The 24,725-nt window shown below is 61.4% G+C and overlaps 1 protein-coding gene across 3 annotated transcripts in view; it reads left to right on the plus strand.

The window, feature by feature from the left end:
- Positions 1 to 362: 362 nt before the first annotated feature.
- Positions 363 to 24,725, plus strand: part of MYO7A (myosin VIIA) — a 57,450-nt gene continuing 33,087 nt past the window's right edge. For all 3 annotated transcript variants that reach the window (XM_062198269.1, XM_062198270.1, XM_062198271.1), the window contains exons 1-13: positions 363 to 473; positions 5,191 to 5,343; positions 12,009 to 12,193; positions 12,634 to 12,755; positions 12,838 to 12,980; positions 13,231 to 13,344; positions 15,060 to 15,213; positions 16,141 to 16,217; positions 16,838 to 16,957; positions 17,689 to 17,831; positions 18,909 to 19,119; positions 19,644 to 19,779; positions 21,615 to 21,721. In XM_062198269.1, coding sequence (XP_062054253.1) covers positions 375 to 473; positions 5,191 to 5,343; positions 12,009 to 12,193; positions 12,634 to 12,755; positions 12,838 to 12,980; positions 13,231 to 13,344; positions 15,060 to 15,213; positions 16,141 to 16,217; positions 16,838 to 16,957; positions 17,689 to 17,831; positions 18,909 to 19,119; positions 19,644 to 19,779; positions 21,615 to 21,721 — 1,764 coding nt within the window. In that variant the 5' untranslated portion in view covers positions 363 to 374. The remainder of the gene's footprint in view (positions 474 to 5,190; positions 5,344 to 12,008; positions 12,194 to 12,633; positions 12,756 to 12,837; positions 12,981 to 13,230; positions 13,345 to 15,059; positions 15,214 to 16,140; positions 16,218 to 16,837; positions 16,958 to 17,688; positions 17,832 to 18,908; positions 19,120 to 19,643; positions 19,780 to 21,614; positions 21,722 to 24,725) is intronic.

A 24,725-nucleotide genomic window follows, 5' to 3' on the forward strand; every position in this document is an offset into this window, starting at 1 on the left:
ACCTCCTCGAGGCCAGCAAAGATGTGGTTTGGGTGGTTCAGTGTCTCTGCCTGAACTCCAGGGAGTCTGTCGTATACACGCAGGGTGCAGAGCCCTGGGGAGAGCCTTGGCTCGCACGGGCCTGGGCCCAAGGCTGCGCCACTCTGTGAGCTCTGCTTCCCCACTGTAACACGGGGAGAACACTGGCTGCCGCCACAGAGGCGGTAGTGAGCCGCATGAGCACGCAGGCCGGGGCCTGGCAGCAGGTGGTAGTTTGGCACCAGGCCTCTGGTGGGGGCAGAGGTGGGTCTATGGCTGCCCAAAACGGAGCCTCGTGCCCCTGGCTGCTCACCTGGCCTGGGACTCTCTCTCACCCACAGGGGGACTACGTGTGGATGGACCTGAGGTCTGGGCAGGAGTTCGACGTGCCCATCGGGGCGGTGGTGAAGCTCTGTGACTCTGGGCAGATCCAGGTGGTGGACGATGAAGGCAACGTGAGTCGGCCCCTCTGTCACCCAGCCCAGGGGGACCGCAGGCTGGCAGCGGCCCCAGCCGGGCGCCAGGCAGCATCCTGCCCTCAGAGGATGGAGGCAGTGCCTGAGCCCCTGCTGCCCCTCATGGAGTTCTGGTGCCCACCGAGAGAGAACCCCTCCCCTCTTCCATGGAGCTCTGGCGCCCTGCCAAGAGAGTACCTCCCCAGGCCAGGCTGCATGTTCTGTTTCCTCCTGCACGTCACTGCACCGGGTATTCCAGTCACGTGTGCTTGGAGTGACGTTGGGCTGGGCGCTCCTCACGCACAAGGGTGCTGTGTGGTCAGACAGATTGCATCCCGGTCCCACCTTGCCCACTTATGGGCCCTGCAGCCCTGGCCAGGTCTCTGACCCTTCTGAGCCTCAGTTTCCAGCTCTGTAAAAGGGGGGCATGAGTAGCTGTGCTACAGAGTTGCTGCAATCACACATGCAGAGCACCTTGACAAGTTAGCGTTGGTCCGTAAGCTTAAGTTAGTTATGCTCTGATAGGCTACGGCCTCATGCATGTTCATTGTCCCCCGACGTGGCTCTAGGAGTTGGTCCTAACCCCCTCTCTCTCGGCCCAGAAGGCAAGGCAGTGCAGGTCTTGTAGGCAGTCATGGGGAGGACTTGAGTAGCGAAGGAAGGTCTGAGGGCAAGGCCTGCCCTGGGGCCTCTGGGCACAGGTGCACCTGGAAGGCGTGTGCGTGTGTGGCACACACATGTAGACATGTAGACGCAATGCAGAGCAGATGGTTGCAGCCTGGGGGGGCGGGGCAAGAACATGCCAGCAAGATTTCAGTTCCAGTTTAATTTGGGCTGTACCAGTGCTATGCCAGGCACTGGGGACATAGGGGTAACATGGAGTCCCTGTTTTTGCCTCCTGGTCTGAAGGGAGAGGATCAGAAAAAAGAGCGGACTGCAAGTTGGAAACAGGCTGTGCTGGGCATCAGGGGAGGGCTCAGGACCCTCAAGGCCTGGGTGTGGATGTGCAGTGGGCAGGTACACCACACGTAGCCCTGTGGCCCTCAGGGTTTACAAAGCTCTTTCATCCAAGTTCTGCCTTTGGATGTTCACGGCGTATCTGAAAGGCGGGGAGGGTTGTAACTGTTACCTCATGGGGAAACTGAGGCACAAGGAGGGTCCATGTGGCTAGCCCACAGCTGTAAGTGGAGGTGCTGGGATCGGAAGCCAGGACCTCTGGGCTCTCCGCCCGAGTTTTCTCTGTACACCTCAATGGTGGCTGTGGGTCTCGAGTTCTGTGCAGCAGGCTTTTGTCCCCTGGGCTCCAGAACAGAGCGCCTCAGACTTGTTCCCGAGGCCCCAGGGCAGGGCCCTCCAGGAAGCCGCTGTGAGGTTGCAGACACAGGTCGGGTGGTGCACAGACAGGCCCACGAGCTTGCCTGGGCTCCCCCCTTCCCGGAGGGGACCAGGGACTCTGCAGGCTTCAGTTTCTCCTGGGTCATGTTGCAGTCAGATGGCATCCTGTAACTCTGTCACTGGATCCTGAAGGAGCCCTCCCTTGTCGCCCCTATCCAAGGCCCTGAGGGTGGGGGCTGCCCGAGGGCTGGAGCGTGGCTGCTGGGGGCTCAGGTGAGGGAGCTGGGGTCTGACTTTGGTGGTGTTGGCTCCGGGCTTCTGGCCCCTCCTCCACAGGCTATTCCTGCCCCCTCCACTCCAAGCCATCCCCCTCTGCCCCTCCATCCTCCCTCAGATGCCTAACAACCTGCGAGCAGGCACCAGGCCAGTCACTTGGGTTCCCAGAATCAACAGCGGGTATGGCAGTGGAAGTTCTTGGAAAAGGCTTCCTCCATGAGTGAGTGAATGAATGAATGAATGAATGGAAGGTTATGACTCAGGCCTTGGAGGACTCCTCGGGCTCTGACTGTCCAGGCCACGCCCATGGCCATCCATACCCTCGACAGAGCACAGTGGCCCTGTCTCTCCAAGCTCAGCCACAGGTCAGATCTTTACCAAACACTTCCAGGCCCTGGGATTGGCTATTAGCCAAGGTGACCCCAAGCTCTGGCTGCCCCTCTCCCTGTCATTCCTTTTTTTTTTTTTTTTTTTTTTGACAGGCAGAGTGGACAGTGAGAGAGAGAGAGACAGAGAGAAAGGTCTTCCTTTTTGCCATTGGTTCACCCTCCAATGGCCACTGCGGCCGGCACATCATGCTTATCCGAAGCCAGGAGCCAGGTGCTTCTCCTGGTCTCCCATGCGGGTGCAGGGCCCAAGGACTTGGGCCATCCTCCACTGCCTTCCCGGGCCATAGCAGAGAGCTGGCCTGGACGAGGGGCAACCGGGATAGAATCCGGCGCCCCGACCGGGACTAGAACCCAGTGCGCCGGCGCCGCAAGGCAGAGGATTAGCCTGTTAAGCCACGGCGCCGGCCCTCTGTCATTCCTTTATCTGTATGCATCACCTGCTTCCCTGGTTCCCCTTGGCCTGTGGCGCAGGTGCTGGGCACCTTCACCTGAGGGTGCTGACCTCAGCCAGGAGCCATCGCAGGCAGAGGCTCGGCCTCTTCCCTCTGCGTGTGACTGACCCCTGGAAATGGGTCAGGAATTCTCTATTGGGGGTACCCTGAGGAGCAAATGAGGTCATCTATCTTCTTTTTATAGAGTCATTTATTTATTTATTTTTTGACAGGCAGAGTTAGACAGTGAGAGAGAGAGACAGAGAGAAAGGTCTTCCTTCCGTTGGTAACAGGCAGAGTGATGGGGGGTAGAGAGAATGAGAGGGAGAGAGAAAGATCAATCTTCTATCTACTGACTCACCTCCCAAATGGCCACAATAGCCAGGTTGGGGCCAGACTGAAGACCGGAACCTGGGGCTGTGTCTGGGTCTCCCAGGTGGGTACCAGGACCCAAGCACTCAGGCCGTCTTGCACTGTATCTCCAGACGCATTAGCAGGGAGCTGGATTGGGAGCAGAGCAGCTGGGACTCACGGCTTAACCTGCCACACCCCAGCGCCAGCCCCAGTATCTATTTGTAGAATGGAGCACAGTACCCAGCACTGGCTTTATAGGCCTGGCCGGAGAGAACTGTAAACCAAGCTCGGTCACTGCATCTGTCAGTCCCCAGCATCTGCCACACAGCGGGGGTGGGGGTAGGGGTAGGGTCCTTCCTCTTTCATAGGTGAGGGTGTGGCAGCTCAGGCAGGTAAGGTGACATGCTCCAGGGATCCAGGGCCCTGCAGTGCCTGAGCTGCCCCTTAAAACATCAAGGGCGACACTGGGGACCCAAGGTCAGGGTCAAGTGGGGAAGCTAGACAGCCGCCGGTGAGCTCTCTCTCTCCTCTGGGCTACAATGGGCCTAGGGTTGAGTCAAGACGTGAGGACCAAGCAGAGGGAATTTTCCGGTCGGATCAACTTTTATCAAGAACAGGTACCCGGGAGGAAGGAATGTTCCACACTGGATTGGAAAGTCCAGGTGGGCCTGCGTGAGGGCCCGACCTGGACTGAAATGCTCTTGGTCCAGGAGGTGCCGGAAAATGCCAGGGAAACTGATCTGTGGCCTCCGGCTGGCCTGATCCCTCGGAGAGCCTCAGGCAGGCCCCACCCTGCTCAGTCTGCAGCCTCCTGGGGGGTCTCTCCATGACTGGGACTTGTCCTCTGGTTCAGACCTGGTCCCCAGCAGTCACCACCCATCAGGGCTCCCTGGCACACCATGTGTGCCTGACTCCAGTACAAGGCACTGGCCTGAGGTGCACAGGTGGGCATGGGGGTGGGCGGCCTTCTGCACTGGGCCACCCTGGGGCTCAGTCTCCCCGCTGAGTAGGCAGCAGGTGCAGAGCGCAGTGAGCAAAGTCGCAGTGGCATTTGGGGAAGTGGAGTGCCTGCCTGGGATGAGGCTCCTGGGTCCTGGCCCTTGGGGTTGGCAGGACTGTGGGGGCTGCCCTCGGCTGTGGCACAGGTTAGGCCCAGGGAGGGGAGGCTCCCAGTGTGGGAGAAAACCAGGGCTCTGCAGGCTTGGGGAGCCTGTGCTCTCTTCCCCCCTGCCACCATGGGGCGCAGGGGTGGTACAGGCAGCAGTAGGAAACTGGGAAGGGTGGCGACCCCAGACTTCCCTCCGCTCAGCTCACAGCTGCTCAACCTTCACCTGGGGCCCACACAAGTCATCAGCAAGCCCTGTGAAATGTATCCCAGCCCCCCCCCCCCCTCCCATGCTTCTGCCGCCGCCCCGCCTCCTGGCTCTCCTGGGCGGGGCCGAGCCTTTGCCAGCCGCAGAGGCCTTGCTGCTCCCTTGGCCTGGAATTCCCACCCCCACCTCTTACAGTGATCTCAGCGCCAGTGTCACAACCCCAGAGGGATGGGCCCTGGCCACTGAGCCCCAGCAGCCCCCTCTGGGCGTCTGCTGGTTTACACGGGCACTGTTGGGAATTACTTTGTATGCATTTGTTCCTGGGAGCCTGGATTTGAAGCAAGGCTGACTCCAATTATTCCATGTTCCATTCCCTCCTGCAAAGTCACTGGGCCACTCTGTTCCCCTTAATGTCGCTCATGTGGTGGGGAGGGTCCCCCAAGAGAAGGAGGTGACCTGGGGGGTTGGGGGGGCGGCAGTATCCTAGAAGAGTCAACCTGCCTAGAGCTGGCAGACTTTGGCCATGGGTTGCACAGAACTGGGCTCCCGCCCCCGCTGCCGCTCACCCTGCAGCCTCAGCTAGGAGAGTGAGCTAACACGAGCAACCTTTGCCCCACAGGAGCACTGGATCTCCCCGCAGAGTGCCACGCACATCAAGCCCATGCACCCCACGTCTGTGCACGGCGTGGAGGACATGATCCGCCTGGGCGACCTCAACGAGGCGGGCATCCTGCGAAACCTGCTCATCCGCTACCGGGAGCACCTCATCTATGTGAGTGCAGCCGTGGCCCCGCCTGCGGCCACAGGCCCCGCCTCCAGAGGGCTCACCTGCAGCTGCAGGTCCTGTGGCTCCTCCTCCTCCTGTGGGGTTTGTGTGAAGGGGGCATTTGTGCCTCTGTAAGCCTGGAAACCTCTGGGCAGCAGTGAGAGGCTTAGCGCTTTGCCCAGGAGCTGGGAGCCGCTGCCACTGGGTGTTTGCTGGGGCCTGGGGCCTGCCTCGGGGTCCTCACGGCCTGGGGGAGGGTGGATGAGGAGCCTGGGTCCTCAGCAGGGCCCAGAGCAGGGAAGCGCTCCTCCGCACCTCAAGCCAGTCCCCCCACCCCCACTGTCTTCCACCCGCCTCACTGAGCCAGGGTAGTGACCCCACGAGGGCGACCTGGAGAGCAGCAGAACCCACGGAGTGGTCGCGCTCACTGGCCACAGCAACCATTACAAGTCCCCAGAATTATGGGGGACCCCAAAGGGCTTGTGTTTTTGAGGGGTTATCTACTGATATTTACCGTGTCAGAAGTTACAACTGAGAACTTGAAAAGTATGCATTGAAAATCGTCAATAGGATAACAAAGATGACATTTTATGAAAAATAATTACATTTGCCAAAATAAAGAAGAGTTAGAAGATTAGCCTTGCTTTCCAAGTTCACACCTCGGCAATGCTGGGTTTGCTAGCAGACTGCCAGACTATCACGTCTGCTTCCCGTGCAGATGCTGATGTTTGGTGGCGCTGAATGGGGAGCGCCAGGCCTCGTGGACCTGTGTCTGGGGAGAGGCAGCCTCCCAGACTCCCCCGGGGGTCTTTGTCCCTGCTCTGAGAACTGCGGCCCTAGTCCGGTAGCTGCATTTCACAGAAGGGGGGCGGATCCCCACCATGGGTAGCCAGGCCCAGAGCTGTGTGCTGGTCACTGCATGGCCTTGACCCGGCCCCACCCTCAGGCAGCCCCCGGTGAAGGAAGCCAAGGCCATGCAAGCAGGTGGGGACAGGAGCAAGCCCCTTGGGCAGCCAGGGCTGCATCGCGTGGCCCAGAGCAGGCCCCTGTGGGGACACTCTGAGGCCAGGGCACACAGGTGTGGGATGATGCGGGCCTGAGAGAAGTGCTGAGGCGGCTCTGTGGGGGTGGGGAGTTCGGGGCGGCACAGGGGCAAGGGTGGACAGGCCCCTGGTGCTGGGTGAGACTGGCTGGGTGAGATGGAATTCAGGAGGGGGCGCTGTGTGATAGAGGGCTGGAGGCAGGAACTGGCCAGGGCAGCAAGCGACACAGTGCCACTCAGGTTGTCAGGACCTTGAAGCAACAGGGAAAGCTGGGGCTGGAAGAGTCTGGGGGGCCCAGTGCGCCTGAGACACAGGGGGTGACCCTGCCCATGCTACCGCGGCAGCTCCACCCCACTGGCTGGGTGATGTCCCCGTACCTGGAGGTGCCACCTGCGCTCTGCCTCCTCTGAGCAAGGGATGGGGGACGAGGGAGTGGGGTGGTGTGGGGGCCAAAGGGCTCCCTGCAAAGCGCCTTGATGTGCCTATTGCATGGACACCATGGGCCAGGCACAGCCTCCTCGGGAGCCCCCACGCCTCAGGGGAGGGAGGGTGGCTGACGGCCTCTCGAGCAGGCAGTGGGGGGCCATGGTTCCAGGGCTTCTGTGGGAGGCTGGACCCTGGCTCCCAGAGCTCCTTGAGCTGCCACTGCTGCTTCCAGAGCCTGCCTCAGCAGGAGGCTGGAACCAGGAGCTGGACCCGGGTTCTGCTGTATGGGACACAGGCATGTGAAACGCACTAGGTTAAATGACCACCCCGGAACTTTGTTTTTTTCTGCACACTTTTTGAAGTCCCCTTGTAGGTAAGCAGAGAGACTGCCAATCCACCCGCCCAGAGTGGTGACTGGCAGGGCAGATCCCCCGTCATTGGCCGTGTGTCCCAACTCAAGGCCAGCTCTCCTGTCCGGGGAGCCAGGGACCCCTTCCCAGGGAGGTGCTGGTTGCCATGGGAGTTTCCCCACCCAGGAGCCCGCAGGTGGGTGTCTGGGAACCCCCAGGAGGCGTGGAGTGCTTGGTTTGGTGATTCTGCAGGCGGTTTTGTTCCTCATCTGTGGGGAGTTTCTGGGCTGAATCAAGGCAAAAACAGGCCGTATGGAAGAGGGGGAGACAGGTGGCTCGGCCACCCCAGAGCAGTGAAGCTGCACCTGAGATCGGGGCTGTGCTGAGCTGGTCGCTGCCGGCTGGGGTTGCCCTGGCTTTCTCTCCTTGGAGCGTGACCTGTCCTCTCTGGGGGATCAAAGACTGATTCCAGAGGCTTGTGGGTGCTCCAGAGAGCCCTCGAATTTGCACCATGTGCCTTTCAGGGGTGCTCAGCTGTAGCCTTTCTGACAGGGACCAAGGAAGAGTCCACCTGAGCCACCTGCCACCTGCTGCTTGTCAGGGCCTCCTGGCCAGGAACCAAGCTATGGCAGCTGTGGGTCCCGGGACCCACGCTCAATCCTTGCAGGCTCAAAGGGGTGGCCGGGGCCTGCTGAGTCTGTGATGCTGTGGCTTGGCGGACAAGGTACCGTGAGAGCAAGGCCTGGAGTCCCGCCCAGAAACCATGCCTGTCCCTCACCATGGCAACACCTGTCACTTTGTGGGTCAGGTTACCTTGGACACAGCCCATACGCCTGTGATGTCCTCGCATTACCAAGGCTGCCCGCAGCCTCACGATGTATCCCTGAGCCGAGTGGCCTGCACCAGGAGCCCCAGGCAGTGTCCCAGGGCTGCACTCAGCCCGGGCCCCCAGAATGAGGGAGGGGCCTAGGGATGCCTCCAAACCCCTCACTGAGTGGTCCAAGAGGCTGGCAGTTGTCCCTGGGTCCTGTAGGAAGCAGGGGCCAGGCTGCTGGGACCCAGGGCTCCCTGGTGCCGGACAGAGGCTGGGGGCCTGCTCTGGGAGATGCGGGACTGGGACCCGATGTTGGATGTGGCTTTGGGGGTCCTTGGCCCTGTCTGGGCTCAGCCTTCTCTTGGGCGCGGCCCTGGGGTGAGTGCCCCGGTCACCATGGGAAGGTGTGGGAGTCCTAGGAGGTGCTTTTGGTCTCCTTGGCCTGCTGGACGCTAAGGAAAGCCCCCAGTTTTGCAGGCCTGGGGGCTCCCTGGAAGAGGTGGAACTGCAGGTAGAATTGGTTCCTGCCCCTTCCTTCTGGTCTCAAAGAGGCCTCTTGATCTTGACTTGGAGACTCGGGGCCCCATGAGGACCTGGGCTCTGTCCTTGGCCTGGAAATGGTCCTTTACCACCCCCCCGCCCCTCCCCCAGTCCTCACCTCTGCCCTGTGCTCCACAGGCGTTTGTTACTGGAGAACAGAGCAGGGGCCTCTGCTGGGCTGGCCCCTTAGAAAGAGGGGCCACAGGGCTCAGCGAGCAGTGCTGAGCCTGAAGGGGCTGTGGGCACTGAGGCACAAGAGGGCCAGGACCTCCCTGCCAGCGCTGGCCTAGCCGCCGTACTCTTCCACCACCCCAGCTGCCAGCCCCGCAGGTCTCGCAGGTGCCTTCCGGGAGAGACCAGCGCTGGGGCTCCCGTACCGAGGTCCCTGGCTCATCCCAAGCCCTGCCTCTCTCCTGTATGTCCCAGGCACATCCCCCCCTTTACTGGGGAACTAAGGCTCAGTTCTGCTGTCTGATCAGGGGGCGCGGGCGCGCCAGGTGACCAGTGAGGGCATCGGTCTGCTCTCTGCACTGGGGAGAGGCCTCAGTGTATGATGCGTTTGGGAATGGATAGATATGCTGCAGGCTGGAACATGATCACAGAGAAAGTGACACTATTCTCCATCAGTTCTCCAAGGGTAGGAAAGACTGTGAGTGTGTGCATGTGTTCACCTGTGTGAGTGTGTCTGTGTGTGTGCATGCATGTGTGGTGTGTATGCATACATGTGTGCACATGTGTAGTGTGTATGTGGACATGTGTGTACATGTGTGGTGTGTATGTGGACATGTGTGTATATGCATGTGCGGCGTCTGTGTACACACGTGTGCGCATGTGTGCAGGTGTGGTGTAGGTGTGCACATGTGTGGTGTATGCATGTGTATGTGTGTGCATGTGTGGTGTCTGCGTGTGTGCACATGTGTGGTGTGTGTATGTGTGCATGTATGTGTGTGTGGGGGGGTGTGCATGCGTTTAGAGCCTCGCCCCTCCCCCTCAGCAGAGGGCAGATGGCAGGGAAGCTGGGAGCCCGTGGAAGGGGTCTGCAGTGGTCAGCTGAGACACGGCCAGGGAGGTGGCCACACAGGGACAGAAGGGGAGCAGTGCCCAGGGGCTGCCCAGGGTGGAGGGTGGTGGTGGCACCCTAGGCCAGCTTGGGCAGGTGGCTGAGCCCTCCGTGCTGGGGGACACCCAGGAGGCAGGGAACCGCAGGGCCTCGTGCTCAGGAGGACCTGCTGGGGTGAGGGCAGAGTGGAAGAGGGCCAGGGGAGCTGTGGGTGGGAGCCGAGTCCCGTCCCAGCCCCAGGAAGTCTCATGGCGTCCGTCTCTGGCAGTGTCCTCGCCTCTCAGGGCCGGCTCTGTCTGGCCCTCACCCCTCCCGCGGGCTGGTCATTAGGGCTGAGGCAGCCTCAGAGACTCTGCCATTTCTGGTCCCAGGGTGAGCTTTCCCCAGCAGACCTCCGGAATGTCGCTCCCTTTCACGCCTCTGTGCTCAGTGCCTGCTGACGACCGTCTGCCACCACCCCCGCCTCGAGCTGCGCTCCCAGCCTCCCCCTTGTCTGAGGGAGGGTCGCAGATGCCGGTGTGGGCTCAGCCACCTGTACCTGCTGATCACGAGCTGGGCGGCTGAGCCTCACCGTCTGCACAGGGGGGTGGCACTGGTGCCCCAGGTACCCGGAAAGGCTGGTTCTCTGCCCTTCAGTTTCTGTAACAGCCATGGGAGGTGGATGTCAATCACCTCCTTTTTTTTTTTTTTTTTACAGGCAGAGTGGACAGTGAGAGAGAGAGAGAGAGAGAAAGGTCTTCCTTTGCCATTGGTTCACCCTCCAATGGCTGCCGTGGCCAGTGCGCTGCGGCTGGCGCACCGCGCTGATCCAAAGGCAGGAGCCAGGGTGCTTATCCTGGTCTCCCATGGGGTGCAGGGCCCAAGCACTTGGGCCATCCTCCTCTGCACTCCCGGGCCACAGCAGAGAGCTGGCCTGGAAGAGGGGCAACCAGGACAGAATCCAGTGCCCCGACCGGGACTAGAACCTGGTGTGCCGGCGCCGCAAGGCAGAGGATTAGCCTGTTGAGCCATGGCGCTGGCAATCATCTCCTTTTACAGACAGGCAGAGTGCTCCCTGTAGCTGATTCCCCATCTGATGTGGGCCCCTTCGGTGGCCCCAGACACCACTGTCCAGCTGGTTCCCGTGGGGCAGGGCCCCGTGGCTGGGGGCTGCAGGCTCTGACCTGCGAGTATGGGGAACCCCAGGCGATGTGGGGTGTTGTCGGTTGTCTGCTCACCGGCTCCCTTTCCTCCTGCCTGACACGTGACACCGCAGACCAGCTGTGGAGGGCGGGTGAGTGGGGTGCAGACAGCACCCAGGGTGGTCCTGCTGCTTTGCTTGGTCTGGCTGCCCCGCTGCGGCCTCCTGCCCACCCTGGCTCTTCCTGCTTGGGCCCGGGCTGCACCCTCGCTCATCGGCAGGGAGTGTCCGCTGCTGCTGGCTGTGGTCACGTGGAGGAGGCGGCTTGTGGGAGAGGAGACTCTTCCTGGCCCCAGAGAAGGGGGGGTCTGGCCACGTCTCCCAGCCTGGGGGGCCAGCGCCAGAACAGGAGCCCCGGGCTGTTCCCCAGAATGTGGTACCCACAGCCCTGCTTTCCTCGCATGGCCGCCTTGGGCTGAGGCTGCTGGGACAGGGCTGCGGCCCTGGGGGGGGGGGGGTGCACGGAGCCCTGCGTGGGAGGGGGTGGCCCTGCTGTCACCTCCCTTGCATGGGCACATTTTTCCTCTGGCCCTGTCAGCCCCAGATGTCCATACCTCCATGCCAATTATAGGCAGGGCCTGACCTTTTCAAGCTTGAGTTGCCAGTGAGAGAGGGAGGAGGAACCCTTCAGTGTCTCCGGCTGCCCTGGTGGCAGGAGGGCCAGGCCACGCTGTCCCTGTGTGTGGCAGGGCCCAGCCCGCAGCAGTGGGTCTCACCATGAATGGCCACTCTGTGCATGGACCAAGAAGCCCAAGAGGGGAAAGCCCTCAGAAAGCTGTATGAGGCGTGTAGGGCCCTGCTGCTGCCAGCCTGGTCGGTGGGAGGTGCCCCGTGCCGCCGAGTACGGGGCCGCTCCCCCCCGCTCCCCCAGCAGCTCAGCCTCCCCTCGGGATGGGCTCCTGTATCCGAATTTCCCTCCAAAAGCTGGGGGTGCAGGCCCGGGAGCCAGGATTTGAGGCCCCAGCGTGCTGTGGGTTTCACAGTACACGGACTGCCTTAGCCTTCCGAGGCAGCTCTCTGGTGCTCATTTGACAATACAGAAAGGAAGAGCGAGGCTAGGAACCCTGTCTCCCTCTCACCCCAGGTCTCTCCTCCCTTCCCCTGCACCCCTGAGCGTGAGCCAGCCCCAAGCTGGTCTGGAGGCCCAGCCCAGCTCCCGAGGAGGCAGGGTCTGCACGCGGGCCCCAAAGGGCTGTGGAGCAGGGCACGGCCTCCCACATGGCAGTCCTCAACGCCCCTTCCTCCCTGCTGCCCGCAGACGTACACGGGCTCCATCCTGGTGGCCGTGAACCCCTACCAGCTGCTGTCCATCTACTCGCCCGAGCACATCCGCCAGTACACCAACAAGAAGATCGGCGAGATGCCCCCCCACATCTTTGCCATCGCCGACAATTGCTACTTCAACATGCAGCGCAACAGCCGCGACCAGTGCTGCATCATCAGGTGGGCCGCTCGGACGCCCGGAGGGCTCGGCTGCGCGGCTGCAATGGCCCTGGTACTCCCCGCTGTGCCACGACGCAGAGAATCCCCCCGCCTTCCCTGGGTCTCCCGTCTCTACTAAGGCGGCAGGGCTCATGTCAGCTTTTGAGTCCAGCCTTGTTCCCTGCTGGCTCCTGATACCTTAGGAAATCTCGGGCGCCTGTGTTCTCTTGGGCAGAGGGTTGGCTGAGCATCTGATATGTACCAGGCTCTGTGGCAAATAAGAGCGGAGGAGTGCAGATCTGAACCTTGGGGACAGAGTGACCTCTGGGTGTGGCCATGCGTGGAGCTCTTCTGGTCCTTCCCTGGCCTCCGATGGCCCAGATTGTCGGGTCAGTTAGAGATGGCAGTGGGGAGGGGCGCGGTGTGGGCTATGACAGCTTGTGGGCTCCCTCTCTCCGCAGTGGGGAGTCTGGGGCCGGGAAGACGGAGAGCACCAAGCTGATGCTGCAGTTCCTGGCCGCCATCAGTGGGCAGCACTCATGGATCGAGCAGCAGGTGCTGGAGGCCACTCCGATCCTGGAGGGTAAGGCCAGTGCTCTGAGGGCGGGGCAGGGCGGGGTGGGGAGGGGGCCTGCCCTTGCCCGTGATCTTCTATGCACCTGCAGCCTTTGGCAATGCCAAGACCATCCGCAATGACAACTCCAGCCGCTTTGGGAAGTACATCGACATCCACTTCAACAAGCGGGGGGCCATTGAGGGGGCCAAGATCGAGCAGTACCTGCTGGAGAAGTCCCGCGTCTGTCGCCAGGTGGGCCTGAGCCCCAGGCTCATGGGAGCGTGTGTGGCCTTCCCTGGAGCAGAGCGGCACCTGTCCCAACCCCGGCTAGCTGCATAGCTCTGGTGGTCCCTCACCTGCCCCAGCTGCTGCCCGCTGGCCTGTGCGCCTGAGGTCCCCTTGGCCTTCTGCCTGACCGTGTTTGTGACCCTCCTGATGTCCTGTGTCCTGATGGCCTCTCCTGTTTCCTCCCCACCCCCTCCTGTGCGCCCAATGCTTCCAGGCCCCTGATGAACGGAACTACCACGTGTTCTACTGTATGCTGGAGGGCATGAGCGAGGCTCAGAAGAAGAAACTGGGGCTGGGCCAGGCTGCCGACTACAACTACTTGGCCATGGTGAGGTCCCGACGGGCACCCCGTGGGCTGCGGGTAGACCCAGGCCACATGCACACAGGCTTCCCAGCTCCCAGTGGTTGGCAATGCGTGTGGGCCGTCTCCTATCCCTGGCCTGCTCGGCCCACCTGGGGCTCACCTGTGCCCTGAGGCCTGCCGTCCACTTGCCATGAGGCCCCTTGCACATTCATCTAGATGGCTCCTCATCACAAACCACGTGCTCCTAAGCGTGTGGACACATGCACGTGTAAGTGCGCATGCATCTGTGCCCACACGTGCTGTTAGGGTGTAGACTTTGAGGATATGAAGGACTGGGGCCTCTGACAGGCAATGTGGGGACAGGGCTGGGGTGCCAGCTTCCTGCTGCTGTCTGGGCACCCAGGAGAGGGGGGCCTGGGGCCATTGTTGCCACCACCAAGCACCATCTCCTTAGCCCTGGGGGAGCTGTTGCCTGGGGCTGGGCTGGACCAGGCCACAGACACAGGTATAGACTAGGGTGCCTAAGGGCTGTGTGTGTGTGTGGTATGACAGCACTTCCTGGACACTCCCTGTAGCTGGCTGGCACACTTGGGTACACGCGCATGCACGTGCACACATACACACATGTATGTACACACAGGTCTCACAGGCACATGCAGATTGGGTACACACACACGCATGTACACACAGGTCTCACAGAACATGCAGATTGGGTACACGCACACACACGTATGTACACACAGGTCTCACAGGCACAGATTGGGTACACGCACATGCACGTGCACACACACGTATGTACACACAGGTCTCACAGCACATGCAGATTGGGCACACACACGCACACACACGTATGTACACACAGGTCTCACAGCACATGCAGATTGGGTACACGTGCACACACACACGTATGTACACACAGGTCTCACAGGCACAGATTGGGTACACGCACACACACGTATGTACACACAGGTCTCACAGGCACAGATTGGGTACACACACATGCACGTGCACACACACGTATGTACACACAGGTCTCACAGCACATGCAGATTGGGCACACACACGCACACACACACGTATGTACACACAGGTCTCACAGCACATGCAGATTGGGTACACGTGCACACACACGTATGTACACACAGGTCTCACAGGCACAGATTGGGTACACACACATGCACGTGCACACACACATATGTACACACAGGTCTCACAGCACATGCAGATTGGGCACACACACACACGTGTGTACACACAGGTCTCACAGGCACGTGCAGATTGGGTACACACACACACATATGTACACACAGGTCTCACAGGCACACACAGATTGCCGCAGGCTGCCATCATTGCTCTGCCTATCCACAGTTGCCCCTCCTCCATCCATATCAGGCTGCACCTGGGGAGGGGTCAAGTCCCTGAGTGTGGGTGTCCTGGAGGGAATGAGGGGGCATGGAAGGCCCTGGCTGTGTGACTGCCAGACAGGTGGCCAGGGCTCTGTGACCTGGCTCCTCTCATTCGCGGGAGGGAGGGAGCCCGGGGTCCCTGGGTGGGTGTGGTCGGTGTGTTCCTGAGAAGCCTGGGCCGGAGCACTGTGGACCTCTGGAGGGGTCGTGAAGCCCACCAGGTGAGATCAGTACCTGGGGTCCTGAGCCCTTCAGCCTGGCGCTGCCCCCCGGCTGCCCATGGCCTCCCTCAGGCCCTCCCATTACCTGCCCCCTCCCCGGCCCTGCCCACAGGGTAACTGCATAACCTGCGAGGGACGCGTGGACAGCCAGGAGTACGCCAACATCCGCTCGGCCATGAAGGTGCTCATGTTCACGGACACGGAGAACTGGGAAATCTCGAAGCTCCTGGCCGCCATCCTGCACCTGGGCAACCTGCAGTATGAGGGTGAGAGGCAGCGCAGGTGTGCCCTGCCCCGCCCCCTGCTGGACACCTGACCGCACACTGGGTACCCGTGGTGGTTTCCACCCCAGTGACGTGTACCCTCCTTGGAAGGACGCCTGGGAGAAGTCCCGTGCGGGTCGGTTTGCAGAGGTCGGCTAGCTTGGCGGCAGCCTCAGTGGTGGCATCACTGGGCTCCGATTGTGTCCTGGGGATGCAGAGGAAGGATGCTGGGAGTTGACTAGGGGCCCCTTAAGTTTGGCCTGTTCTGTAAGGTCAGCCGCCTTAGAGTGAGGGCCAATCTTTGAACTGCTTCACAGTAAGATGTGGGTGACTGTAGCCATCTCCCGAAAGCCGGAAGGCTAGGAAAGGGAGCACGTTCACGCCTCTGTGTTCCCCGGATGCATACTCTGTGCCAGGCGAGAGGTCCTCTCTGCTCCTGCGTGAGCCCCCGGCAGAGCCGGGGCTCTGTGGCATTTGCTCGGTGCATGAACTCTGCATGAGAGAAAACACGGGATTGGGCGCCCCAGGCAGAAGGCAGGGCTGTGAGTAGGGCACAGGGGAGGAAGGACAAGTCTGTGCCTGTGTCGTAGGAGTGGGGCTGCCCCTGAGAGCTCGGGAGTCTGGGATGGAGAGGGAGGGAGAGACACGCACACTGCCAGTGTCTGCCATTTGAATGGTAGATATGGTGCCAGGTGCGAAGCACATGGGGTCCCTGACCTCACGGACCCCACGGACGCCTGGTGAGAACATCGCCCAAACATCTGTTGACCCAGACAAGCATTTAGACAGGGTAGACATGGCGCTCATGCCCTCTGTGGACAGGGCCAACCCTCCCCCCAAGAGTGGGCATGGCTCCTGGTCCCGCCAGGACTGTCCCTCGCCCCCACATCCACCTCCCTGCCCTGACGCCATGCCCCTTGCTGCCGACAGCCCGCACGTTTGAAAACTTGGATGCCTGTGAGGTCCTCTTCTCCCGATCGCTGGCTACAGCTGCGTCCCTGCTGGAGGTCAGTGCCCAGCCTTCTCTCCCACCACTGCCTCTGCCCCGTGAATCCAGCGCTGGCTGTGAGCTCAGCGGGGCCCGGATGTGGGAAGCAGCTTGCTGGGTCCCCTGCTTGGGAGAGCCCTCACTGTTCAGTGTTGAGAACCCACGGTGTCCGGGCTCTGCTGGGCACGGGTCCCAGAGGAGCAGAGCCAGATCTGGGACCCTCACTGGCCTGTGCTAGCCAAGTGCCCCCAGAAGGTGTGGGCTGGGGCGGGGCACGGGAGCCCAGGGACCCGGGCTGGGCGCCCTGGACGAGTCATTCCTGGCCTCAGTCTCCACATCGGGGACAGCGTATGGGTGTCCACATATCAGGCACATTGAGTCTGTCGCTCATTCAGCAGACGCTGACGAGGCTCTGCCCTGGGTTAGACAACTGACCGATAGAGCCAGAGGCACGGCCAGTCCTGGCGGGGTCGGGGAACCTGCTGGGGCAGTGGAGGGGCTGTGAGCTAGCGAAATTCCTTGTGTGCAGGGTTTGGGTGTGAGCCCCAGGGAAGGGTGGTCTCAGTGCAGGGGGTGGGGGGAGGGACAGGCCGCAGATGTCTGGGGGTCCTGGGTGAGACCCGGGTGTCCCTGCACCAGGTGAACCCCCCGGACCTGATGAGCTGCCTGACGAGCCGCACCCTCATCACCCGTGGCGAGACGGTGTCCACCCCGCTCAGCAGGGAGCAGGCGCTGGACGTGCGAGATGCCTTTGTCAAGGTGGGCTGGCATGGAGTGGCCCTCCACCCGCTCTGCCCCTGGCGAGGATGAGCTGCCAGTGGACAGGTGCCAAGGAGTCTGTGGAGCTGAGCAGGTCGTTGGGTATCGACCCCTGCCTGCCTGGGGCCCAGAGTCCCGGCACCAGCCACTGGCTGCCTCTGGGGCCTGGGTGCCAGTGCGCCTCCCTGTGAGCCTCAGGGGCCTGGCCATCCCTCGGGAGCTGGGTGCTTTGCACCTGCACCCACCCCGGGACCTTGCCAGCTCCGTCCTCACAAGCCTTCAGCTGTTGGCCTGCTTTGATCAGCTGTTTCCAGCCAGGAGATGCCCTCTTCGGGGTGCATGGGGGACCCTTGGGTCCTTGCTGTTTCTGCTGTCACACACTTGCCATTCACAGAGTCCCGTAGCCTGTGCTGGGCCCTGACCTGGGCTCTGGGACCTTAGTGGGGAGGAGGGCAGAGCCAGGAGCCCCGAGGAGGGCCCCTTCCCAAACCGGCAGGGCCAGGGAGGGACTCAGCGGGGCCCATCTCTCAACAGAGCTTTGAAACTCGGGCAGTGGGTTCTCCGGGCAGGCTCCAGGCTCCGGGCGGAGGGCATGGCTTGGGTAAAGGCTAGGCAGCTGTGAGCAGCACGTGGCTCCCCAGGCGGCCGCACTGGGGCCACCGCGCCTCCAGCAGCCTGGCGGTCTCACGGGGCGGGTGTGCTGGACGTGAGGCTGCGGTGGCCGCTTTCAGGGAATCTATGGGCGGCTCTTTGTGTGGATCGTGGACAAGATCAATGCGGCCATTCACAAGCCGGCCTCCCAGGAGGTGAAGAGCTCTCGCCGGTCCATCGGCCTCCTGGACATCTTCGGGTTCGAGAACTTCGCCGTGAACAGGTACCACGGGGGGCAGTGCCCTGGGGGACAGCTCTTCCTCAGCACGGACGTCACGTCCTCCCTTTAGGCCGCCTGGAGCTGGCTCAGGCAGGCCCTGCCAGGCCGGTGGGAATTTGCCTTCAGTTGCCTGGAGGCCCAAGGCTGTGATATGGTCCTGGCCACTTGAGGAGGCCACCTCTGGTCTCCAGGCTCCACCGGCTACTGCCGATCTGCCCAGGGCTGAGGCTGGGCCTGAGCCAAGCCTGAGCATCCTGGTCTTGGCCACTCTTGAAGGATGGAGTAGTCATGGCTGGATCCTGGCCCCACTTCCTGTCTGGGTAACCGTGGCAGGTCACTCCCATCCCGTCCTGATTGGCTGTCACAGAAACACACTGAATACGCAAGACTGGGTCTGTGCAGCCGGGTCAGCAGTCCAGACCCTATCGCCAGAGCCTGCACTCTGTCGGGCCCTGGGCACCCACCTGCCAGCTCTCCAGCCCTCCCTGCGTACCGATCATGCAGGCAAATGTGGGCTCTGAGCTGGGGGTCCTCAGCCCTGGGTTCAGGCCTTAACTCTCCTGTTTCAAAATGCTTATTTATCTTATTTGGTTGAAAGGCACAGAGACAGACAAAAGTCTCCCATCTGCTGGTTCTCTCCCAATTGCCTCTAACAGCAGAGGCTGGGCCAGGCTGAAGCTGGGGGCCAGGCACTCCACCCTGGTCTCCCATGTGAGTGGCAGGGACCCAAGCACTTGAGCCTTCACCCACTGCTTCCCAAGATGTATCTTAGCAGGAAGCTGGAACTCGGACTCGAACCCAGGCCCCCAGTACGGGATGTGCATGTCCTAAGCAGTGTCTGAGCTGCTGTGTCAACCGCCGACCCCTTCACTGTCCTTCCGGTACACTGAGTGACCTTGGGCAAGCCCACTGCCCTGATGGGCCTCTGTGTCAGCCCCACCCCCGCCTCAGAGGCTGGAGAGTCGGTGATGGGGAGGCAGCTTGCGGGAGGTCACTCTGCAGGTCCAGGTCGCGCTGGGCTCCCGAGTGGCAGGATAGGGACCTGAGCAGCGCCCCACCCCGCCCCTCGCACCCCTGCAGCTTCGAGCAGCTCTGTATCAACTTCGCCAATGAGCACCTGCAGCAGTTCTTCGTGCGGCACGTGTTCAAGCTGGAGCAGGAGGAGTACGACCTGGAGAGCATCAACTGGCTGCACATTGAGTTCACCGACAACCAGGATGCCCTGGACATGATCGCCAACAAGCCCATGAACATCATCTCCCTCATCGATGAGGAGAGCAAGTTCCCCAAGGTGCCCCCGTCCCCCAGCAGGCTGGGGTCCTGCCAGGACCGCCTGTAGGCTGGGGCATGGGCAGGTCCCTTCCCAACTCCTAGCCTTAGCTTCCCTTGCCTGCAAAATGAGAGTCATGACACCTGCCCCTAGGGTGGCTCGGGGACTGATTCCGGGGCACCCACCTGACATTCGGGAAGCACCTGCAGGTTGCAGGTCTGGGAGCTGCAGATCTAAGCATGCAGTTGGTGCATAATTAGGTGCCCAAGGCTCAGAACATGTCTAGGAATGGTGAAGGGGAAGGAGGAGAGGCTCCCAAGGTTTTAATCGTGGGAAATCGATTTCTAAATGGAAATGGACTTCCAAGGTCGTATGCTTCCAATTTATCCACACGGCAGGTAGGGAAATGAAGGCCCAGAGAGCGCCTGTCCGGGTTCTAAATAAAGGGAGAGTAGGCTCAGAAGAGGGGTGCAAAGACCCGAGAGGAGAGGCCGAGGGCCTGAGGCGGAGGGGCGGGGTCAACAGCGGCCCCTCCATCCCCGCAGGGCACGGATGCCACCATGTTGCATAAGCTGAATTCGCAGCACAAGCTCAACACCAACTACATCCCCCCCAAGAACGCCCACGAGACCCAGTTTGGCATCAACCACTTTGCAGGCGTGGTCTACTACGAGACTCAAGGTACAGAGGGGTGCCAGGGGCTGTCTTCTCTGCCTGTGCCCCCAGCTCCCCCTCCACAGCCCGGGAGAAAGGTCTCAGGTCCTGAAATACAAGGAGTGAGAGCTGGAAACATGGGGTGCAATGCCCTTTTCTCAGATTTTTAAAAAAATTGTCGTAAGATTAAATAACATAGTCTACCATTTTAACCCTTTTAAAAATACCTATTTGTTTGAAAGGCAGAGTTACAGAAGGAAAGAGAGAGGGAGTGTGTGTGTGTGTGTGTGCATGAGAGAGAGAGAGAGAGAGAGAGAGAGAGAGATCTCACATCTGCTGGTTCACTCTCCAAATGCCCATAAAAGCTGGGTCAGGGACCGGGAACTCCCTCCAGGTCTCCCACATGGGTGACAGGACCCAAATACTTGGGCCGTAGTCTACTGCCTCCCAGGAGCTTTAGCGGGAAGTTGGATCTGAAGCAGAGGCAGGACTTGAACCCAGGCGTTCCCGTATGGGATGAAGGCATCCCAAGCAGTGGCTTAACCTGCTGCACCACGCACCTGCCCCCGTGGTAACCCTTTTTAAGTGAACAATTCGGTGGCATTAAGGACATGCACATGGCACAGCCATCACCACCAGCGTCTTGCAGACTCACCCTTGACAGCGACACCAGACCCACTCAGCAGGAACTTCCTGTCCCTCCCTGCTGCCCCGAACCTCCATTCAACTTCCTGTCTGTGCACTTGGCTATATGCAGACTCCTGCAGTATTTGGCCTTTTGTGTCTGGGGTGGGCCTCTTAGGACATCTTCAGGGCTCACCCTGGCACTGCCAGTCCCCTTCCTTTCCCTGGATATGAGCCCCATTCCAGCACGTGGACCCTCTGTGTGGTTGATCCGTTGCCTGCTAATGGGCGGCGGGCTCTCCCTCCCTGTAGGCTGCTATAAATACCACTGTAAAGTACCGCTGTCGATGCCTTTGAGTTGGCTCATTTCTCTTTGTACATGTAGGGAAACTGAGGCTGGGAAGTTTGGGGCAGGGGAGTTGCCTGTCCTTACGTGGCATGGCATGACTTATGGCACAAGGCCAGGCATAGCAAGAGCCCAGTTACCCACCAAGGCTGAGCTCTGAGGGGAAGCGTCGTCTTTCCCCTGAGTGCCACACAGTGGAGTTCATTCTAAGTCTGCAAGAAACGGGGTCAGAGAGCAGCTTTATCCCACTGGGTCTCTGTGCCGTCTGCCATCCAGGCAGCCCAGTGACACTCCCCAGCCATCCCCAGCCAGCAAAGCTCCCCACCACTCAGCCCCTCAGGTCTCAGCCCCAGGATGGCAGCCTCCTCCGGGCCCGTGTGGTGTGAGGCAGCACCCTGGGCCGGGGCCAGGCGCCCCGGGTGAGGATGGAACTCAGCCTGGCACAGGTTCTCTGAGCACCAGTTTCCTCCCTGGAGGTGCCTGCCTGCCCCACCGTGCAGGGGAGCGGGGAGGGTGCCCTGTAGAAGGCAGGGGGGGCCGGGGTTGAATGGGCTCCTGGACTCAGCTTGCACCCGTCGCCAGCGTCCTCGGCCTCAGCAGAAGACCACATGGTGGCTTTGGGGTGGCTCAGGAAGGTGGCCCTGCTGTGATCTGGAGACCGAGCCCCTCTGTCTTTCTGGAATAAGCCCAGAAGGGGGCGCTGTGTGTCGTGGAGTCAGCCCCTTGCTTCCAGTGGTCATGGACAAGCAGCCGCCCTCCCCAGGCCTCAGTGTCCACCTACTATGGGGGTGAATCCTTGTGTGTGGGGTCCTCCCAGCTCAGACTCGCTGATTCGGGAAGGGCCAGGGCTGTCAGGCAGGGCGAGATCTGAGCCCTCTTTGTTGCTGCCTAGGCTTCCTGGAAAAGAACCGGGACACCCTGCATGGGGACATCATCCAGCTGGTCCACTCCTCCAGGAACAAGTTCATCAAACAGATCTTCCAGGCCGACGTCGCCATGGTGAGGCTTGGGGGTGCGGGCTGGGAGGGGGGCTGCAGGGTGGCCAGGGCCCTCACCTTAGGGCCAACAGCTGCGGTCCAGCTCCAGGAGGGGCCTGCAGGACCCCGTCTGGTCTTCTTGTGCTGATTGAGGGGTGCTATGGGCCGTGGGAGCAGCCAGGCCTCGGCTCACCGTGGAGGTCCACCCAGGAGCAGGTCCGACCTCCAGATGTGGGAAGGGTGTGGCATCCAGACCCTGGCACAGAGGGCAAGTGCGCCCTGCTGCCTTTCCTGATCTCCAGGGGCGTCATCCCGGCCCCTCTCCGGCTTTTCTGGTTCACATGTAACCCCGTCCCTGTAGCTCGTCGGGAGGGCGGAGCCCTTGGCTGCCGGCCACGCAGGCTTCTCCCCGGGGCTTCTGCCCACCACGTGGCCCTCGCCCGCGCCTCACTCGCGCTGTGGTTCCCCTTGTAGTTTCTCTGTGGGTACTCATCGGGCACTCTCCGCCAGCCAGCAGCTTCAGCCAAGGTAACAGAGCCCGGCCTGGGGCCCAGGACGGCAGGAGCGGCCTCCACGGCGGGGCTGCGCGTTTTCTCCTTCCTTGGAATGTGTTTTTTGTGGAGTGCTTTGTGGAGTGGTTTTGGCTTGGGTTTTTGAGTTGTGTGTGCCGCCAGCGGCTCAGTTTCTTCCAGGAGGAAACTGAAGAGTGCCGGACTTGGCCAGGGTGCCCGGGACCGGGGGCGGAGCCTGGATCGGGGGCGGAGCCGAGACCAGGGGCGGAGCCAGGACCCAGGTCTCTGGAGCCCTCTGCTTGCCAGGAGGCGCGGGTGTTCTGTGCGGCTCCAACACGGGGGCGACTCAGGCCCAGGCGCTGCGTCCTGCTGGGGAGCTGGGCCTCCGTAGGCCTGGAGCAGCAGCCCTGTGTCCTGACCCAGGTCCCAGAGGTGCTGGGGGACCGCTCAGCAATAGCCTGGCCCCGCTGTCCCTGCCACCTCCCTTGTCCATTCACAGCCTCAGTCTCCTCTCTGCCTGATGCTGTCGCTGCCAGCCCGCGTGTGGCCTCCTGCTGAGCCCCTCCCCCTGGGCCCTGTGCCTCCAGAGCAGGGAGCTGCTCAGCACAGCCGCCCCTCTCCTCTGCCCGCCGATGGGCCCTGGCACTGCTTTGCCACCACACACACGCAGGCCAGTGCTGTGGCCCGGCCAGCACACAGGGCCGCCCCATAGGGGTCGCAGGCACTCAAAGGTCCTGCACCCAGGGGAGTCCCCCTCTGAAGCCCACACCTGTTAGGATTCCAGCATGGTGAAACAGGTGTGCTCCGGACCCCCTCCACACTTCCCTCCTGTCTCACCCCGCCTGCCGCTCAGCTGGGTCACAGCCCATAGTCCTCCACCCGGTCTTCTCCCTGCCCCGCCTCTCTCCTCCCTCTTGAGAGCTCTCGGAGGCATCCGGGGCCTCTCTGAGGAGCTTCCTGTCTAAGATCCCCTTGCCCTGACGCTGGAAATTGTTGGCTAAGGAATCATGGTGAGGCCCATGTGCAGGAGCCTGGGGTCTCCCAAAGTGACCCACTTGGGAGGGAGTTTTGGGAGAGAATTGGATGCGACAGGGACAGATGTGATCCGCATCTCCTGGGCCCCTCTTCTGAGCCTCACACTAAGCACTGACATCTCTCATCTCATGCACCCCCAAAGCCACCCAGTGAGTAGTTGCCATGATTCCCACTCTGTAGGTAAAACAGAGAGGCCAGGTGCGTGCTCAAGGTCACACAGCTGTGACTCAACAGGGCCTGGGACTTGGGCCTGTCCCCAGGACATACTGGGAGCTGTCCAGGGGCCTACACAAGTAAGGGCTAAGTGTTCAAAGTCTTTGTGTTACTTTTTTTCTTTTTTTTTTACGTAATTTTTTAAAACCTTGAACTGTCTGTAAGCATCACATTCAAGAAAGAAAAAAGGCTTTGTGACTGCAGGCACCTGCTGGCTTTCCTAACGGGGCGGAAGTCAGCATGGCTGATCGTGGAAACTGAGAGGCAGCTCCCCGAGGGGCAGCGTCCTGGCTGCAATGCGGCTACAGGGAGGGAAGCCACCCGCCTCCCCCGGGATCGGGGCTGCCGCCCGGCACAGCTGCCCAGCCCCTCGGGGTTCCTCCTTCCACTCCTGGGGCTGACTCCCCAGGGGGCTACACAGCCACGAGGAGGGCAGGCGGCCCAGAGTCCTGTCCATGCCGGTCACGTGTCTGGTCATGGCTCTGGCCCTGGGTCCGCAGGACGCCTGTTCTCCGTGCACGTGGCCTTCCCCTGGCTGTGGCTTCCCAGGTGTCTCTCCTCAGATCCCGTGCAGAGCCACTTAACCTTGGCCTTGGGACACTGCCATCTTCAGCCCATCCCCAGACACCTGCCGATTGTCCCCAACAGCACGACTGTCAGGGAGACCCAGAGGGCCACATGTGAGAGCAGACCCGCCCCCCGCCCCAGGGTTCCTGTGCACATTCGCCCGTGCATTCCAGCTGCAAGTATTTACCCAGTGCCGTCTGTGCAGGCTGCTCTAGGTTCCGGAGGGCGGCCGTGAATGAAGAGCAAAGTCTCTCCCCAAGAAATTTGTGTTCTAGCTGAGGGGGAGCGGTCAGAGGCAGGCAGTAAGTGCACACGACCCTGTGCCCCTGGTGGTAGGCCGCATGGAGACAGACGAGGGAGGAGGACTGTGGGGGTGGGAGGGGCGCTATTTTGAGTCAAGGTCAGGAGAGGCCTTGCTGAGTAGCCGGCAAGGAGGGAAGGGTGCCAGCTGCCAGCCACCTGCCGTCGGGAGGAAGGACTTTGCAAGGACAGGGGCAGCATGTGCAAAAGCCCTGGGGTGTGCACGGGAGCCCGAGCCTTTCTGATGCATCCTAGGCAGGACCAGGAGGCTGCGGAGGCTGGGAGGGATGGACAGGTGGAGAGAGGACCCGGGAGCACGCCTGTAGGATACCGTGGGTATTTCCTGCAGAGGGGGCTGGGGCGGGGCAGAAATCGGGGGAGACCCTCGCCCAGCTGCTG

This window comes from Lepus europaeus, chromosome 7 (assembly GCF_033115175.1).
Source record: "Lepus europaeus isolate LE1 chromosome 7, mLepTim1.pri, whole genome shotgun sequence".
Taxonomy (NCBI): Eukaryota; Metazoa; Chordata; class Mammalia; order Lagomorpha; family Leporidae; genus Lepus; species Lepus europaeus.